Source organism: Meles meles, chromosome 18 (assembly GCF_922984935.1).
Source record: "Meles meles chromosome 18, mMelMel3.1 paternal haplotype, whole genome shotgun sequence".
In the NCBI taxonomy this organism is placed as follows: Eukaryota; Metazoa; Chordata; class Mammalia; order Carnivora; family Mustelidae; genus Meles; species Meles meles.
The window spans coordinates 9,727,980-9,743,531 of record NC_060083.1 but is presented as its reverse complement, the minus strand read 5'-3'; the positions used below and the strand labels follow the sequence as shown (position 1 = coordinate 9,743,531).

The 15,552-nt window shown below is 62.0% G+C and overlaps 3 protein-coding genes across 6 annotated transcripts; all 3 read right to left on the bottom strand.

Annotated features, from left to right (window-relative positions):
• Nucleotides 1–87: 87 nt before the first annotated feature.
• On the bottom strand, nucleotides 88–7,402 carry DVL2 (dishevelled segment polarity protein 2). Of its 4 annotated transcripts, none has more exons than XM_045984154.1 (15): nucleotides 6,928–7,402; nucleotides 4,736–4,805; nucleotides 4,306–4,475; nucleotides 4,075–4,184; nucleotides 3,815–3,950; nucleotides 3,614–3,704; nucleotides 3,401–3,470; nucleotides 3,185–3,324; nucleotides 3,020–3,096; nucleotides 2,530–2,597; nucleotides 2,257–2,385; nucleotides 2,001–2,132; nucleotides 1,709–1,888; nucleotides 1,119–1,337; nucleotides 88–973 (listed from the first exon to the last, which is right to left on the bottom strand). In XM_045984154.1, the coding sequence occupies exons 1-15, from the start codon at nucleotides 7,119–7,121 to the stop codon at nucleotides 528–530; spliced, it is 2,232 nt and encodes a 743-aa protein (XP_045840110.1). In that variant the 5' UTR covers nucleotides 7,122–7,402; the 3' UTR covers nucleotides 88–527. The 4 variants fall into 4 exon arrangements, with proteins under 4 accessions (XP_045840110.1, XP_045840111.1, XP_045840112.1 ...); XM_045984155.1 differs by having other exon boundaries at nucleotides 4,087–4,184; XM_045984156.1 differs by having other exon boundaries at nucleotides 4,306–4,451.
• Nucleotides 7,403–7,909: 507 nt separating this feature from the next.
• Nucleotides 7,910–12,256, bottom strand: PHF23 (PHD finger protein 23). Its single transcript, XM_045983762.1, has 5 exons — nucleotides 12,004–12,256; nucleotides 10,409–10,440; nucleotides 10,150–10,242; nucleotides 8,808–9,645; nucleotides 7,910–8,707 (listed from the first exon to the last, which is right to left on the bottom strand). The coding sequence occupies exons 1-5, from the start codon at nucleotides 12,035–12,037 to the stop codon at nucleotides 8,493–8,495; spliced, it is 1,212 nt and encodes a 403-aa protein (XP_045839718.1). The 5' UTR covers nucleotides 12,038–12,256; the 3' UTR covers nucleotides 7,910–8,492.
• An 859-nt stretch (nucleotides 12,257–13,115) lies between these two features.
• LOC123929439 (GABA type A receptor-associated protein) lies at nucleotides 13,116–15,166 on the bottom strand. Its single transcript, XM_045985090.1, has 4 exons — nucleotides 14,955–15,166; nucleotides 14,306–14,384; nucleotides 14,051–14,169; nucleotides 13,116–13,614 (listed from the first exon to the last, which is right to left on the bottom strand). The coding sequence occupies exons 1-4, from the start codon at nucleotides 15,042–15,044 to the stop codon at nucleotides 13,534–13,536; spliced, it is 369 nt and encodes a 122-aa protein (XP_045841046.1). The 5' UTR covers nucleotides 15,045–15,166; the 3' UTR covers nucleotides 13,116–13,533.
• Between the last annotated feature and the right edge of the window lie 386 nt (nucleotides 15,167–15,552).

The window sequence follows — 15,552 nt, the reverse complement described above, 5'->3', positions numbered from 1 at the left end:
AGCCAGAGGCAGCGAGTTTGCCCCTATTGCTTTATTTGGTTTTATACAAGTGACTAAATAAATAGAGTAACAAAAGCAGCTACGTGGGCCCCAGCACCAGCACCCGCACCCCCCAGCTTCGTCTGACTGCCGGCTGGGGTGCCCGCCCCGTCCTCCCAGGGTACCGCGGCCCGGCCCCCGCCCTGCACAGGACACAGCTGACGGGGCGGGCAGAGCAGGAGGTCACATTGTGGGGTTAGAAGGGCCCGGGAGACAGGGGTTCTTCATAAAAAGGGAAATAGCTACTAAAAAAATAGTTCCAAAATATGAAAGTCTATCTCAACCCCCCCCCCCCAAGGCTTATAAAAACAGTAAAGCTAAAAACAACCAAAGGTCCCTTGCACACCCCCGAGAACAGGGGAGGGACCAGGCACGGCCGGTCAGAGTCACAGTGGCAAAGCCCGTGGTGGGCACGGGACGGGCAGAAGCACCAAACACGGACCAGATGGGCCGAGGGAGGAGACCCGACACGGCCCCCTCTGTGCGCTCTACATGACATCCACAAAGAACTCACTGGGGTTGCCCATGGCCATGTGGAAGCTTTGGCGGCTCGCTGTCAGTTCGGGGGGCACAGAGCCCAGGTCTCTGACCGGAGGGGCCCCGGGGGGCTGCACAGCTGGAGGGATGGGGGGTGGAAGCGGGGGCATCACGACCACCATCATGGGGTTGTAGGGGAGGGCTGTCCCCGGGGGCGGTGCATAGGGATGGAGCCCAGGCTGGGCTCGGAGATTGGGAGCACCCCCTGATGAGCCTCTGGAAGGCGGAGGGCCCCCATCAGCCCCGCTAGGATCCCCGCCCCGCCGGAGGCTGCCCCCGCGGCTGGAGGGCTCAGACTCACTGCCACTGCCGGACTTGGACTCGGGGGCCCGCTCCTCAGGCCTCCCCGTACGCCCTGCCCCCCCGTCGCTTCGCGTTGACCCACTGCTCCGGCTCCCTGTGGGGGTGGAGGGGATGAGGCCATCTGAGCCCGGGCCTAGCATCCCTTGGCCTCCCCAGCCCCCACCCCAGCCTCTCTCCTCCCTGGTCCCCCAGGCCTGTCCCCAGGCTCTGGCAGTGCCGGCATGGGGACAGTGACTTACCCTCGCTGTGCTGGCTGCTGGCGCTGCCGCCCCCGTAGGTGTAGGACGAGAGCTCATGGTAGGGCGGCGGCTGGGGGCTGTATGGGTGCGGGGCTGGGTACTGGTAGGAGAAAGTAGGCAGCAGGGGCCAGGGGGTGGCCCCGGGCAGAGGAGCCAAGGTGTCCTGGTCCGATGCCCCGCTGGAGCCGTCGTTGTCATTCAAGGACAGGTTGACGAGATCTGAAAAGCAAGGACAGGAGACTGGGAGTCACTGCTTTGAGAGAAGCAGTTTCCCCAGAACCATCCAATCCATGAGGGGGACAAAGACGAAGGCCACCACGGCCAGGGCAGAGCTCGCCCAGGGCCACCAGTCCCACACGCTCTGGTGAGACTCAGGAAGATACGGCCGCCCCCAAGACCCCAGGCCCAGTGCAAGCTCGCTCACAGAACACGGCTGGGTGTTGTCAGCCAGGGCAGAGCCTCACGCAGGACACATGCTGCGCAACTGTCCACGGCAGCCCTGGCTGGCTTTTGGGCTAGGGGTGCGGCCGGAGGGGCAGGACGCCACGCGGCAGGAGTCCCGCTCTGGGGGCCGGGACAGAGGGACTCACAGCTCTCACAGCCGCCGCTGAGGTCCCCAAAAACGTAATAGCACTGCTCGGAGAAGGTGATCTTGTTCACGGTGTGTCGGATGAGGCCGGCCTTGAGCAGCCCGCTGGCGTACTTGCGGGCCTCCCGCCGCTCGGGGAAGCCTTCCACGTGGTGGTAGAGCCAGTCAACCACGTCCGAGCCTGGGGGCGCCCAGAGCAGAGAAGCTCAGGTTTTCCTCCCCGCCTTCCGCCTCGCCCCTGCCCGGCCATCCTCAGCGGGGCGCGCCCCCACCTGTCCAGAACCCAGCCGTACCAAGAAAGGCATTAGGGATGGTGATCTTGAGCCACATGCGGTCCCGAACTTCCAGCCCAGACTCCGGGGCTGCCATGGCCTTGGTCACAGACGCCATGTCCGTATGGACAGATAGACCCCGGCCCTCGCAGCCTGTCCGAGAAGAAATGAGGGGTCAGAGGTAGGGCCCATGGCCGAGGTGCGGCCGGCCACAGCACCAGCGAGAGGCCTTCCAGGGCAGGGGACGGGGCGGGGGTGAAGTGGGCTGGGGGCTCACCCTCAGGCAGGGAGGAGCCCGACGTCATGGTGCTCATGGACGAGGAGCCCGGATAGGCTGGGAAGGTGCCCGTCAGCGCAGCGGAGTGGGACACCCAGGCAGCAGGGTCAATGGGCTGGATGGGCTCGTCTGCAACAGAGAAGGTCCCTGTGATGACGGTTTCCCCGCTGCTCCCATCCCACCCCTGCCCTGTCCCTCCCCCCTCCTCCACCCCTTCCTATTGTCTGGAGGCCCGACCCCAGCTCCCCTGTGTTCTGCCCCTGTAGCACTCACTTCGAGGAAGAGTAAAATAAGCCTGGGGAGAGGGGTCCCAGCACTTGGCCACCGTCAACACGATGGGGCTGTGGGGAAGGGAGCAGCAGTCATGCAGGGGCTGGGCTGCAGGGCTGAGGTGGGGAGGCCCCGGTGCAGGGGACCCACTGACACGGACACCTCTGGAAACACTGCTGACAGACACGAGAAAGCACGCGCGGCCCGGGGCCCTGGGGAGCCCGGCCCTTTAAGGACGGGGACAGACAAGCGCACACACGCGCAGGCGCACATGGGGCTGAGACCACACGAGCGGACCCGGAGCGAACACACGAAGACAGGGCAGCATCCCCCCCACCCCCGCCCTCGGGGAGAACCGGTGGGGGGCCCTTGGAGGGCTCTGAGGCCCCCCCGAGCTCCCAATCCGGGTGGGGGTCGTGCAGGCATCCCCTTGCCCCGTGGGTGTTCGTCAGGGTCCGCGGTGCTGCCCCCACTCCCCGGGCCGGCGGCTTACCCTGGCTTGTGCACGATGTCCCTCAGCACCCGCACCGCGTCGTCATTGCTCATGTTCTCGAAGTTCATATCGTTCACCTGGAAGCCGGGCCAGCGGGCTCAGAGGTGCCCCCAGCAGCCACCCCAGCACCCACAGCTGACACCCTGCAGCGGCCGCGCGCCCCACCTGTAGCAGCATGTCGCCCGGCTCGATGCGCCCGTCGGCTGCCACAGCGCCGCCCTTCATGATGGAGCCGATGTAGATGCCGCCGTCACCCCGCTCGTTGCTCTGGCCCACGATGGAGATGCCCAGGAAGTTGTACTTCTCTGCAGAGGGGGCGCGTGCGATGAGGGGAAGCCCGCCCGGCACGTGCCCCCCCACTGACCCCGCGCCCCCACGTACCCATGTTCAGGGTGACCGTGATGATGTTGAGAGACATCGTGGAGTCGGTGACGCTGCTGAAGGAGGAGGCCTGCGGGGGACACGGGGAAGGAGCGGGGCTGCCTCCAGCGGCCCATGGACCCGCCCCGGAGTCTCACTTCCTGTGCCCCTGTGCCCCCTAAGCCAGGGCCCCTGCTTCTCCAAGGTCCAGCTGCCCCGGGAGCTCCCCCTCACCCTCTCCAGGCGGGGTGGCCGCTGTTTCCTCCGCCGCCGGTGGCGCTTGAGGAGGCGGGAGGCACTGCTCTGCTCCGTGGAGCTGCTGAACCTGTCAGGAGGTTGGCAACGGGGGCTCGCGGGCAGAGGCCATCGGTGGGGCGAGGCAAAGAGATGGGAGGTGTGGTGGGGACGCGGGAAGAGAGGGGGTGGGGGGCATACCTGCTCATGGTGTCCTCCTCGTCGGAGTCCCCCAGGCTGGTGCTCTCCAGCTCGCTGGTCATCAGGGTTGAGGAGCTCTCGTACCCGCCCAGGTGGCGCTCCAGCCGTGAGGGGCCGCTGGGCCTGTGGCCCCCCGCTGCGTGCGATCAGGAACCTCAGGATCCCAGGCCTCACGCCGCTTACCTTCATCACAGCTCAGGCCCAACCCCAGGCCTACCCAGCTCCCCATGGACCCGAACCTCGGGGCCTGCCCCCCTCACCGCCATGCTCACTGCTGTCTCTCCTGCGAGGCCGTTCCCGCCGCAGGGACACAACCGACTCTGTTTCTGTCTCAGGCTCCAGGTTTTCCCGGCTGCTGGACACATTGGGGCTGGGAGGGCAGAGATGCATCAGGGGGACAGGCCTTCACGTCTTCAACTTCTCCTCATTGAGAGGGGCTTGAGGCACCCCCTCACCTCCTTCCCCCGGACTCAAGAATCCCAAAGACTCACTGGAAGGACGGGGGCCTGGAGTCCCCAATGCCACTGGTCCTCTCCGGGGGCACAGGGGGTAACGGTGCAGGGGGCGGGGCCAGTTCTGTCCGGGGCTCGTGGGCCGGGGGAGCCATCTCGGGTTGGGGGTTATCTGACGACACTAGCTGGAGAGGTGCCATGACAAAAACCTGCTCAACCAGGAAGGCAGGCGTCCGAGATGAGAGAAAGGGAAGGGACTGGGGGACAGGACCAGGTCTGAGTGACCACACGGCCAGTGAAAGGCCCAGAAGAGGCAGAAGCAAGCAGTAGAAGCTCCAGATGGAGGTGAGGAGCTCCGGCTGGCTCTCCAAGCCGGTGAGGCAGCAAGGAGCCAGGGCCTCCAGCTCCGAGGCAGGGGGCAGGCGAGGCTCAGAGGAGCCTGGCGATGTGGGAGGGACGGGGCGCTCACCCAGGACACCACCCTTCCATTGAAGCAGGGAAGGCGGGCGTTGTCATCCGAAATCTCCTCCTTCACCACTCTGCCAAGAGACAGCATTGAGACCAGTGAGAACCGCCTAGGGCCCCCCACATGCACCCCCATTCAAGGCTCCCCTGATTCCTTGTCTAGATCAAGGACATTGACTTTCCCCCAGCCTGACCAAGTCCTCGTCCCTGACACCGAAATGCTTCTTTGCTCTCTCACCTGGGGAGTCTCCAGATTCACTCCCTTCCTCCTCCCCCTCTCCCCAGCCCATCCTCAGGTTTTGACACTGCTCCAAAGATTTCCTTGCGTCTAATTCAAATCTCTCACTCCAATGTCAAAGGCCGACCCATCCCCTCCGGTGACTGCAGCTGCCCCAAATGTATGTTTAACCTTAGGAGTCCTGTGGGCACGTCCCCCAACCCCCAGCCTGCTCCTCACACGCCACCCACGAAGCCTTGGGTCTGGGATCTGTAGTCTCCTACTTTCCTTAGTTTTCCCCATCTCACTCCCAGAAAGCCATCCAAATGTGCCGCTACCTTTCCCCAAGTAAAAATACCCATTACACGGAAGAGTGGTACTTCCTTACCAGGCTGAGCCCTCCCAAGTACAAGTAAAGCTCCCAACTACAAGTAAAGGCTTCCCATTCCCCTGTGACTCATCTGGCACAGAATTCTACACTAAGAAGCCCAGCCTTGGGGTCATCTCTCCCATGGGTTCCCTAGGATGGACGGCACTTGTCCCTTCTTCTCAACCACCAAGGGCAATGCTGGACGCCTGTTCTGTTCAGCACTGTATCCTGGTCACACAGCAAGGAACCTGATGCTTGGTGAGCATGACCAGCTATCTGTTGAGTAAACATGTGAACTATGCAACTCCCCGCCCCGAACAGACTCACTCTCTCATACACACACATCCTTGCCTCCAAATTAGGACAACCTGTCTGATTAACCCTTTAGCCTGATATGGTTCCAGGAGCCTGGATACGTGATGACTTAAGCCCATTTGTTATCAATGGGGCAACTCAGCCCCAATCACGACCACCACTCTCTGTCACTATAACACAGTACTCTTTGCCACGTGACCTAGGCTCGGCATAACCTAGTCTGGCAAATTATTCCACTCTAGTGACCCCATTTACAGACTAGTCAGCTCCATACTAGTCACAATTACAACTCACCAAAAAACCACTGCGCGTCGCTTACCTGGACTAACCTTTTTCCGTTACCTGTGTCCATTTCCCGGATTATGTTACTAACAAACAGAAAAACCTTGATCTAACTCCCGCGTAATTCCCAAGACAGTCCCGCTTTCCCAACCAATGTCCAGCAATCTTTTCAGTAGAGGCCACTCTGTTCTGCTATCCCCGAACCTGGACTGTCCGGGTCTAATCCAGCCTGCCTTCAAGGGCTGAGGCGGGCTACCTGGAGGGCTCAGCTCAAGAACTATAAACGCATTTATTACTTAAAATCCTAATCTACCCCAAAATGACCCAAATTACCCCAGAACAGAGCAATATGTTTTAGCAACACCCTAGAGAGTCCCCTCACGCAGCTGTCTGCACCAATGCAGACCAGATTATCCCAACAGGGCTGTCTGCTCCTCTACAGACTGTCTCCATAGAAATTAGGCCGCAGCAGAAACTCAGATCAACCAATCTAACCCGGTAGAGATCAGAATGGCCGAAGTTTTTCCAGGAGAGCCCCGTTTGCTCCAAAACAGGCTAGACCATCCCCATACACCATTCTCTGCGCTAGTAGAAACCAGAACGTCCCCAGACAATCCCGCCTGCTGTAGTATTTCCTAGAACATTTCCCAAGTTATGCCGACACGGTTCAATCTACATCAGCGGATTCCGCAACCCCCACCCCCCAGCCACCGAGCCACCCAGAATACCCCCAAATCAACCAGGGTGCCCCCACCCTATTCCGGTATCGTCTAATCTTCCCCAGTCTGGTTTGGCACAGCCCGGTGCGTCGTCCTTCGGCTCCGTGCGCCCCAATCTGTCCAAGCATAACCTTGCTCATCCTGGGATACCCAATCTACCGCCAGCCTAATGCCCTCTGCTGCACTGGCGCCCGCAAACCCCAGCAAGGCCCGGAGCAGACCTGAGCCCCACATTGGAGCCCAATCCACCCCAGCACAGCCCCGGTCGGTGCCAGCCTAGGCCTCGCGCTCACCCGAAATCCTGATCCATAGACTTGAAAAAGTACTTAGCGCCCGCGGGCCGCTGCAGGACGCTCTTGAAATCGCCGAGGGTGATGCGCTCGGCGGGCACGGGGATCTTCACCAGGTAGGGAGTCTCCTCCTCGTCCAGGTGGTAAATCACCTTCGTCTCCCCGACACCACCGCCCCCCGCGCCGCTGCCCGCCATGGTCTCGCCCGCGCGCTCCCGGGCTCCGCCGCCCACCCAGCGGGGCGAAGCGCCCCCGCCGCGCCTGCGCACACCCGCACCCCGCCGCGCGAGCGCCCACAGCACCCGCCGGGCGCAGGAGAGCTGCAAAGAGGAAGGGGGCGGGGGCCCAGCGGGGTGGCGGCCGACGGAATGGAGGGGCGGGCCGTGAGGCTCGACCCGAAGCCGCGGACCGAGCCGCCGCCGCCGCCGCCGCCGCGCGCCACCGCCACCGCCACCGACGTCGCGGGCGCCCTTCAGCACCCCGCCCACCTCTCCTCATGTCACGTGGCCCGAGTCGGCCCGCCCCCGTCACGTGATTCCCTCTCGGGTCACGTGACCGGCCCGGCTCCTCCCAGCACCCCGCCACGTGATCGTTGCTTTCAGCAACGGTCTCCTAACGCTCAACGGCCCCGCCCCCAAATGTGTCCCCACCCGCGTCCTCCCGGGTACACCCGCGAAGCTGGCCCCGGCCCTAGGGGGCTGGCCACCGGCTCCCACCCCCGCTCTGCCCCGCTCCGGCGGGGAGCTCCAAGCAACGCGGATTCCCCTGGAGCGTGCGTGTTGGGGGGTACGGGCTAGGGGAGACGGGGTTCCTGGGCCGGGGGCGCGGTGAGAGCAAGCCAGCTGTGGCCGCGAGGCTGGGTGGGCCCGGGGGGAGGCGCAGAGCCCGGCCGTTTTCCACTCGGCCTCGAGGTGGGCTTCGGTCTTCCTGCCGGCCTGTCCACTGCCTCCCTCCTAAGCAGGACAGTCAGTGAGGGCTAGAAACACAAAGAGCCCACTCTGCTTTATTTACAACACGCAGGCTGTCTGTACAAACAGCTGGCCGCTATTATTAAAAACGCGAGGTGAGCGAGCGGATCGTCACCTTTCTGTTTTCCTTCCTCCCTCGGCCAGACCCTGGTTGGTACTCCACCTCTGAGCTGCCCTGCCCGAAAGGGGAAGTCCAAAATTAAAAATACAACCGGTGTAGAATAAATGGGGATAAAAGAAAAGAGGAGGAAGGGGAGTGCTCTATTTACACTAGAGTTTTATAGACAACTGTCCCATTCCACCCAGCTCCAACCCTGGCCCAGAAAGTGAGGGGCAGCAGGTCTAAGGGACAGAAATTAAGTGTCTAGGGACCCAGACGGCCTCCCACCCCCAACTGTAATGGGTCCATGTTCAAGTCCACAAGGTGGGAAGGAAAGGTTAAGGTTGGAACGTGAGACACTCATTTCCAAACGAGCCTCCCTTGGGAATTCCTGCCTTGAAGTGGGACAACAGCCAAGCTCCAGGGGACAGGCCCAGGACCCTGAGGCTCAGTTCCCAAGTCACGTTGTCATTTGAAGTCCCAGCCTGGAGACGGCGATGTCAGGGCTCTCCAGATTTTGGAGGCCCCCCTACCCGCCGGGCCTCTGGCCGCAGTTCCTTGCATTTCTGGCAGTAAAAGAAGTCAGGGACATTGGTCTTCTTGATCTTAGCACAGGAGAGGTGGATCCAGGTCCCACACAGGCTGCACTCAATCATGGGCCGCCCCGCAAAGGGCTTTCGGCAGTAACATGTGATCAGGTCCCATGAGTCATCACCTGGGGAAAGAAGGTCTGGTTGGTGTTCTGCCTGAGCTCTTGGGTCCACAAGCCCAAGCCCATCCTCCCGGCCTACCCTGGGCCTCTGCAGACCTCTCACCTGATTCTACCATGATGTCCTCATCCATGACCCGCATCTCGCCCTCACTGGAGCTGGCATCTCCATCCTGGCTCGTCTCAGTGCTGCCCACTTCCTTGTTCTCGCTGTCAGTGGGAGGGGCTCCTTCGGGGTGCACTGCAGCAGGGGGCCTCGGAGCCTCGGGGGGTGTTGGCAGCACTGGGGCCGGGGCTTCACCCCCTACCACTACTGCCATGTCTTCCTCCTCCTCCTCTTCTTCTTCCTCCTCCTCCTCTTCAGAGTCTGTATCACTGGGGGGGGCCCGGGGAGGCCCAGGAGGTGGGAGTCTGTCCCCCCGGTCTGCCTTTTTCAACTTCCGTTTCTTGCTCTTCTTAATTCGAGACCTCTTTTCCCCATCCCCAGGAGCGGGCCGAGGCCTCCGAAGCACCCCAAAGCCAGCCCCGCCTCCCGGCCCAAGCTTTCGGTTTTTTCGGTCCTTCTTTCGAGGAGGCTGGGAGAGGTCCCCCTGGGAAAGGGGTACTGGGGTGAGAGCAGCAGGGGGCCGGGAGGCGTGTGTCAGGGATGTGGGGGACAGTGGAGATGCCATTTTGGGCCCATCTAGATCAAAGAGAGAGTCCTTAAGCTTCATCTTCTCAAGCAGGGTTGCGCTGTCAGGGGCCTGCAGACGAGAGAAAGTGGACCTCGGGGGTCCCGGTTGAGTGGGACCTGATTGAGCTGCCCTTCTCTTGGATGATTTTGCTTTCTTAACAAAGGTCTGGATGGTTCGGAGGTCTGAGGGGGCCGAGTCCCAGCCGTCACTGTCTGCCGCACTCTCACCGCGCAATGGAGAGCTGGAGCCAGAGGCTGGCCAGTCACTTTCCTTGGTAAAGGGGAGAGACCAGGGTCAGTAGGCAGCCCGGTGGCATCTCAGCCCCTCTACAAACTCAGCTTAAAAGCCAAGGAACAAGATCTACCCAGGAATATCGTGCCCAGACCACCCAAAATCACTACACTCAGAACTGCCCCTCTACAAGTCCCCTGAGAATCTCCTCTTGAAAATGTCCCTGTTGTCTCTGCCCTCACCTTCTGGCCATCTCCCCAGTCCCACCGGCCTTACAGCCCCGTCTCCCCCAGACCAGAACCCCATCTATCTGTTTCCTCAAATGCACTGAGAAGAATCTCCCACGAACACCCCCAGGCCATTAACTGCTGCCCAAGCCACCCCAAGGCTCTAGTCCCGTCCCACCCCCCCACCCCCCCAGTTTCCAATCTCCATGCTCCTGCCCATCCCATCTGATAGGCTTCTGCAAAGCAGCGCACTCCCCTCCGTCCCCGTCCCTTCTAAGGTCTAGGACTGCCTCCCTCAAGCTAGTCCACTCCCTACCTCTTTGCTAGGGGGGATGTAACCGGCATAGGCCAAGACGAAACTGCAGAATTTGTTGAAATCCTCAATTGTTCTCCGGCGCTTCTCTGGTGGCTGAAAGGAAGGAAACCTGTATCGCAAGGAATTTAGGAGGGGCATTCCCGAAGGCACAGTCCCCGCAGTGAAGGATCTAGAGAAGACCGGGGAGCAGGCCCAGGGAGAGGGCACAGGGAGGGCATTGGGCAGTAACCCCAGGCTGCAAAGGGAAGGGAAGGCTCACCTGAGTTTCTGGTTTCAGGGTCGGAGGTGGATCTGTGGAAGCAGTAAAAGCTGAGTCAAGGCCCCACCTTTCAATCTCGGAGGTCCCAAGCGACCCCCCCCCCCCCCCCCCCCCCCCGCCTTCCTCAGGTCCCCCAGCCAGGCCAGCAGATCCCCAGCTGTGCGGGACCCGCCCCTGCTCCCCCTTCCGCCCTGCGAGGGGCGGAGCCAGGGCGCGGCGCCCTCTCAGGCCTCGCTATAGCGCTCCCCTTCCCCCCACCGGAGGCCTGGCGCCCCGCCCCCCCCAACTCACGGTTTCTCTAGACTCCAGTCTACTCGATCTCTTGGCGCCCCACCCCGCCATACCGCTCCCCGGACCGAGCTCGGGCGGCCGCCTGCCCCTGTCCTTCACACGCGCCCAGTGCCCCGAGTTCCTCCCCGGGCGCGATCTACCGCCCGGGGCCCTCCGAGACCGCGCTCGCAGCCCGCCGGCCCCCGGGGTCCAGGATGACCACGCCGAACCGCTCCCCGCCCTCCGGCCCCTTCTACTCGAGCACGAGGCCCGGCGCGCCCCTCACCCCCACCCTGAACACACACGGGCACACACATTCAACGCCACTCCGCGGCCGGGACGGACCAGAGAGCGCTAACCCGGACGCGGCCCCACCTGCCCCCCCATACCGCGCTCCCCACAATTTCGCCGTCCCTCCGCCCCCATCCGGGGCCTTGGCCCCTCCCCGTCTCGAGCTCCTCGGGCTCCCCGCCGGGGCCCCGGGCCCAGTTCCGAGCCCTCCGGCCGCCGCCCCCCCACCCCCGTACTCACCACCAAGTGACTAGGCTGCGGACCCCTAAACTCTAGCCCCCCCCCACCGGCTACTCTCTCCCTCTACGGCAACCCCCGCTGCTGCCGCCGCTACCCCCCCTCACCCTCCGCAACTCCCAGGCGCTAGCTCTCGCCGACCAACACTCCCCCCCCCCCCCCGCAACTCGCCGGTCTCAACCCCCCCGCACCCCGCCCCACCGCCCCTACAACTACCCGGCTCGCCTCGCTTCCCAGCGCTCTCTCCCCACAACTGCCCGCCCTGTACAGGTCTCTCCACCGCAGACAATACCCAGACCCCCTCTTCTCCCCACAACTATCTGCCCACCCCTCCAACAATCACCGGGCCATCTCCGGCGGCAACTACCCGGAGCTCCACCGCCACAAACTCCCCCACCCCGGCGAACTACCGGGCTCCTCACACAGTCCTCTCCTACATCCTCCCTCCTCAACAACTCTCCGGCTTCCAGACTCCCCCAGCCTCCCAGCCTCAGGGCCCCAACGTGCTGGAGGCCCTTTCGGCCCCTAAGCCCCCGAGCTCCGGGGCTCCAGCTCCCACTCCCCACCCCCCACACACACATTCACAACGTCTGATCTCCAACTACCCCCAGCCCAGTCTTCCACTCCTCTTTCACCAAGGTCCCTCAACTCGTCGCTCTCCCACCTCCGGGGGCAGGCCCCCGACCCCCTCCCCGCGCTCCCCCGCTGGGCTCCGGGGCTCGACCTCCAAGTTTGCCAATTGATTCCTCGCCCGCCCCCCGCACCGACTCAGCGCTCCGTGCCGGTCGAGAGCTCACCTTCGGGACTGGGCTCCGCCATGGCTTCCAGCATCGCCCCCTCCCCTCCTCCCGGTCCGGCGGCCCCCTCCCCTGAGCCGGGGGATCCCGGTGCCGCCTCCGGTGCTCGGTGCTCCTACTGCCTCGCTCCACAGAGGTGTCTGCCTCGGCCCGGTTATGACTCCAGTCCGCTAGCCGCTGCCGCCACCTCCCTCTACCCCTGCCTCCCGCACTCCCGGACCGGGCCCCCTCCCCCCGCGCCGCCGGCCGCCTGCTCCCTCCTCCTCCTCTCTCCTCCCTCCCTCCTCCTCTCTCCCCCCTCCCTTCGCGGGCGCCGACGCGCAATGCATCAAGGGGCTTGTAGTCCTTCCGGCGGCCGCGGAAAGGGGACCGCATAGGCCTCCGGAACTTCAGTTCCCAGCAAGCCGAGCAAGAGCGCAGGCGCACTAAACCGCTCCCCTCCCCCGGGGAGTGGCGCGGAGATTGGGAGCGGAGGGTAGAGCGGAAGAGCGCGCGCAGGTTCCTGGGAAATGTAGGCTGGGCGGGACTAAGAAAGAAGGAAAAGAAGGGATTAGAGCTCTCGGCCACCATACTGCCTCATTTTGCGGCTTTTCTTCCCCCGGGGACCGCCCCACTTCCGGCCAGACGAAGAAGTGGTTGCTGGGGGATGAAGTTCTCCGGATAATGGCTCTCTCTTCCCGTCTTCTCCCCCACCTCGAGTTCCACCCACCCGCGCTAAGTCTGGTCAAGTGAGATGCAACCGAAGACAGAGTCCTCTGACCAGTTCCCATGCACGATAACCCCTTTCTTAATCCAAGGGCTGTAACAAACTTGGATGCATTTCTCTGAAGCAGGTACTTTCAAACTTTCTCCCCGGGAACCCAAGGTAAAAAAAACCAAACCATGTATTTTTTCACAACGGGACCCACCAGACACGTCTATAAAACTTTAACTTTGATGAAACGACACTCGGAGTATTCCATCGCAACAAAAACGCCTTTTTCCCCCCTCAAGGAAAAAACTCAACATCAACAGAATAAACCAAATTACTCTTCCTCCAACCTCCACTTTCCCCACCAAAGGACAAATAAAAAAGGAAAAGGGGGTGGGAAGCAACATAAAGCAAAATCCAGTTCAGCTTGGTGGTTTCCTCTTTATTGATGTGCCTCCTACCTTCCCCCCACAATTTCAGTCCCTTCCACCTACCCCCAAAAAAGAAGGTAGTGAAAGGAAGGGAATGTTGGGGTTCTGAGCCCCTTGGGCAGTTAGAAAGGGAACAGAAACCAAAACAATCACTGGGTGGGGGTGACAGAGATTGACAACCGAGAAGCCTAAAGCAAAGTGGGAAAGCTGGTAAGAGAAAGGGGAGAAAGGGGAGAAAGGAGAGGTCCGAGAGGCCACCTCCCCCGGAGCCCTCGGGCTAAGAAGGGCTAGAGGAGAGCCTCAAACATTAGGAAGTGCAGGTCCTGAAGAAGGGAGGTGGTAGTTGAGCCCAGAGGAGGAGGTCGGGGAAGGGGGGGCCACCTCTTTGTAGAACGAGACCCCCCCACCTCAGGGGCAGCAGCTTCGCAGACCGTAGACACTTTCATCACTGTAGGCGATGTACAGAAAGAAGTCTTCTTCGTGGTGCTCCTGGGGCGGAGGCAGAAAAGGCTGGTACTCGGCTGTAGCTACTTGAACTACCCACTGCCCAGACCCATTCTTTGAAAGCACCTTCCTCTGAAGAGCCCCCAAACTCTCAGGCCCTGGCCCACTCCGTCACTTGCTCCAGGACTGAGGAGCCAAGCCTATTAGCCGAGCAGCAGTCCTGGGCAAAGAGATCTCAAATGTTCTCTGATGCCCTGGGGGAGGGGCAGAACCACAGGTAGGGCTCACTGTTTCCTCCCTCCTCTCTACTCCTACTGCACTCGTCCAAACCTTCAACCCGGAACTACCCCAAAATCTTGAAGTCAAAGATAAAACTAAGAGCTAAACAAGGGGCTCCTCTAAGAACTGCTGACCTGAAACTCCTTTCCCTTCAAGCTCTTCCCTCGCCTCTCCAAAGTCTCGACTCCTCCCGCCGCCATACCTGGTATAGCTGACCCATTGTAGCACTGGTGGGTGGAATGACGTTGTTGACAAAGAAAAACAAGGCATCTTCAGCTCGGAGATGAATTCGCTTCCGGATCAAGAAGTAGAACTGACCAACTGCCAAAAAGACAAGGTATGACAAAGTCCCAGAGGTCCCAAATGGCCTCAAACAAGTCACCGTGCAGAGCGTCTTCCCGCAGACTGCACTCCCACCCGCAGGAAAGCAAACCCGGACCTCGGGGCAGGACCGCACCTGTGAGATCAGAAGGCACCAGGTATTTCTTTTTATCCAGGTCTCCTATCCGAGCTTTGGGAGCCTTTTCTACTATCACCTGATAAAGAGAAGATGAGAATTAGGAAACACTGCGGGGACAGCCGCATAGCTACACCTGTCAAGAACTCAAGTAACAAAATTCCGAGCACCCAAGCCCACCCGACTCGTTTCTCTTTGTCTCGGAACACAAGGAGCAGCCTCGAGTGGAGACCGTGACCCTACTGCGTCGGACTCGCCTAAACATCCAGGATCGCCCAGCAGGGCGTCCTAATAAACAACTCTCTTAACCAGGCCGGGATGACTCGTCTAGGCGGACTAGAGCGTCCACCCCAAGAACCCAGCTAGCTGGGGGGGATGGCCATGTGCAGCTCAGGCTGTCAACCTCCCTGCAGCCTCCCACACCGCTCCCCGCGTCTCTCCCTGCCAGCCACGTCCCCTCACCCCCAGCTCGTCCGCTGCCCCGCTCCGTTCAACCTCGGGTCACAGCCACAGCAGCTTCGGGCCCGCTCCCAACCCAGCTACGGCCCGGCAGCCCGATGCCCGCGCTGCGCGGCCGGACCCCAACCCCGGGCTGTGGCGTCAGAGCCAGCGCCCCGCGCCCTCTGCCCTGGCTGGCTACTGTCCTCACCGGAACCCGGTCCGGGTATTTCTTTCGGATCTTCTCGCCCTCAGAGCGGCGTTTCTCGAACGGATGCTCCTCTTTATACACGAACTTCATCCTCCCGGGAACCGGGCTGGACCGGGCTGGGCTGCGGGAACCCGGGGGGGGGGCCGGGACGGGGGGCGGCGGCGACGGCGGCGACGCGCGGGCGGACTCAGCGGAGCGATCCCGGGACTTGCGCCACTTCCCTATTCACCAACCCCGCCCCCGACCGTCCGGGGCCGCCCCGCCTGCTGGGTTACGCCACTAGCGCAGCGGCCCGGACTCCGCCGGCGTAGCACCGCCTACGGACGGCCCCCTCACGCCGCCTGCGTAGTCGCTTTGGAACCAACTTGTGGGCTACGCAAGCGACGTAGCGAAGGTGGTTGGCTTGTGCTATGCTCGAAAATAACTGAAAACCCACACTCGGACCTTCCCCCAGCGAGCTAGAGACCCAAAGGGCTAGGAGCTGCTAATTATAACGGGAGGCTTGGTTCTTCCTAAGTTCTTTTCGGAAACGAGATGAGAGGAGGGGCGATGGGGGAGGCAGAGGTAATTATGAGGCTAGCTATTCACAAAACGTGCC

Excerpts from the sequence above, each read along its gene's own strand:
- DVL2 (XM_045984154.1), bottom strand. The coding sequence starts at position 7,121 with ATGGCGGGCAGCGGCGCGGGGGGCGGTGGTGTCGGGGAGACGAAGGTG. Across the intron at positions 4,806-6,927 it reads TCTATGGATCAGGATTTCGG|AGTGGTGAAGGAGGAGATTT; the intron begins GTGAGCGCGAGG and ends GTCTCTTGGCAG. Across the intron at positions 2,598-3,019 it reads GACATCGTGCACAAGCCAGG|CCCCATCGTGTTGACGGTGG; the intron begins GTAAGCCGCCGG and ends CCTTCCCCACAG.
- PHF23 (XM_045983762.1), bottom strand. The coding sequence starts at position 12,037 with ATGCTGGAAGCCATGGCGGAGCCCAGTCCCGAAG. Across the intron at positions 10,441-12,003 it reads GGCGGAGCCCAGTCCCGAAG|ATCCACCTCCGACCCTGAAA; the intron begins GTGAGCTCTCGA and ends CTGCTTCCACAG. Across the intron at positions 8,708-8,807 it reads GGACATCATGGTAGAATCAG|GTGATGACTCATGGGACCTG; the intron begins GTGAGAGGTCTG and ends TTCTTTCCCCAG.
- LOC123929439 (XM_045985090.1), bottom strand. The coding sequence starts at position 15,044 with ATGAAGTTCGTGTATAAAGAGGAGCATCCGTTCGAGAAACGCCGCTCT. Across the intron at positions 14,385-14,954 it reads AATACCCGGACCGGGTTCCG|GTGATAGTAGAAAAGGCTCC; the intron begins GTGAGGACAGTA and ends TCTCTTTATCAG. Across the intron at positions 14,170-14,305 it reads GGTGCCTTCTGATCTCACAG|TTGGTCAGTTCTACTTCTTG; the intron begins GTGCGGTCCTGC and ends TCTTTTTGGCAG.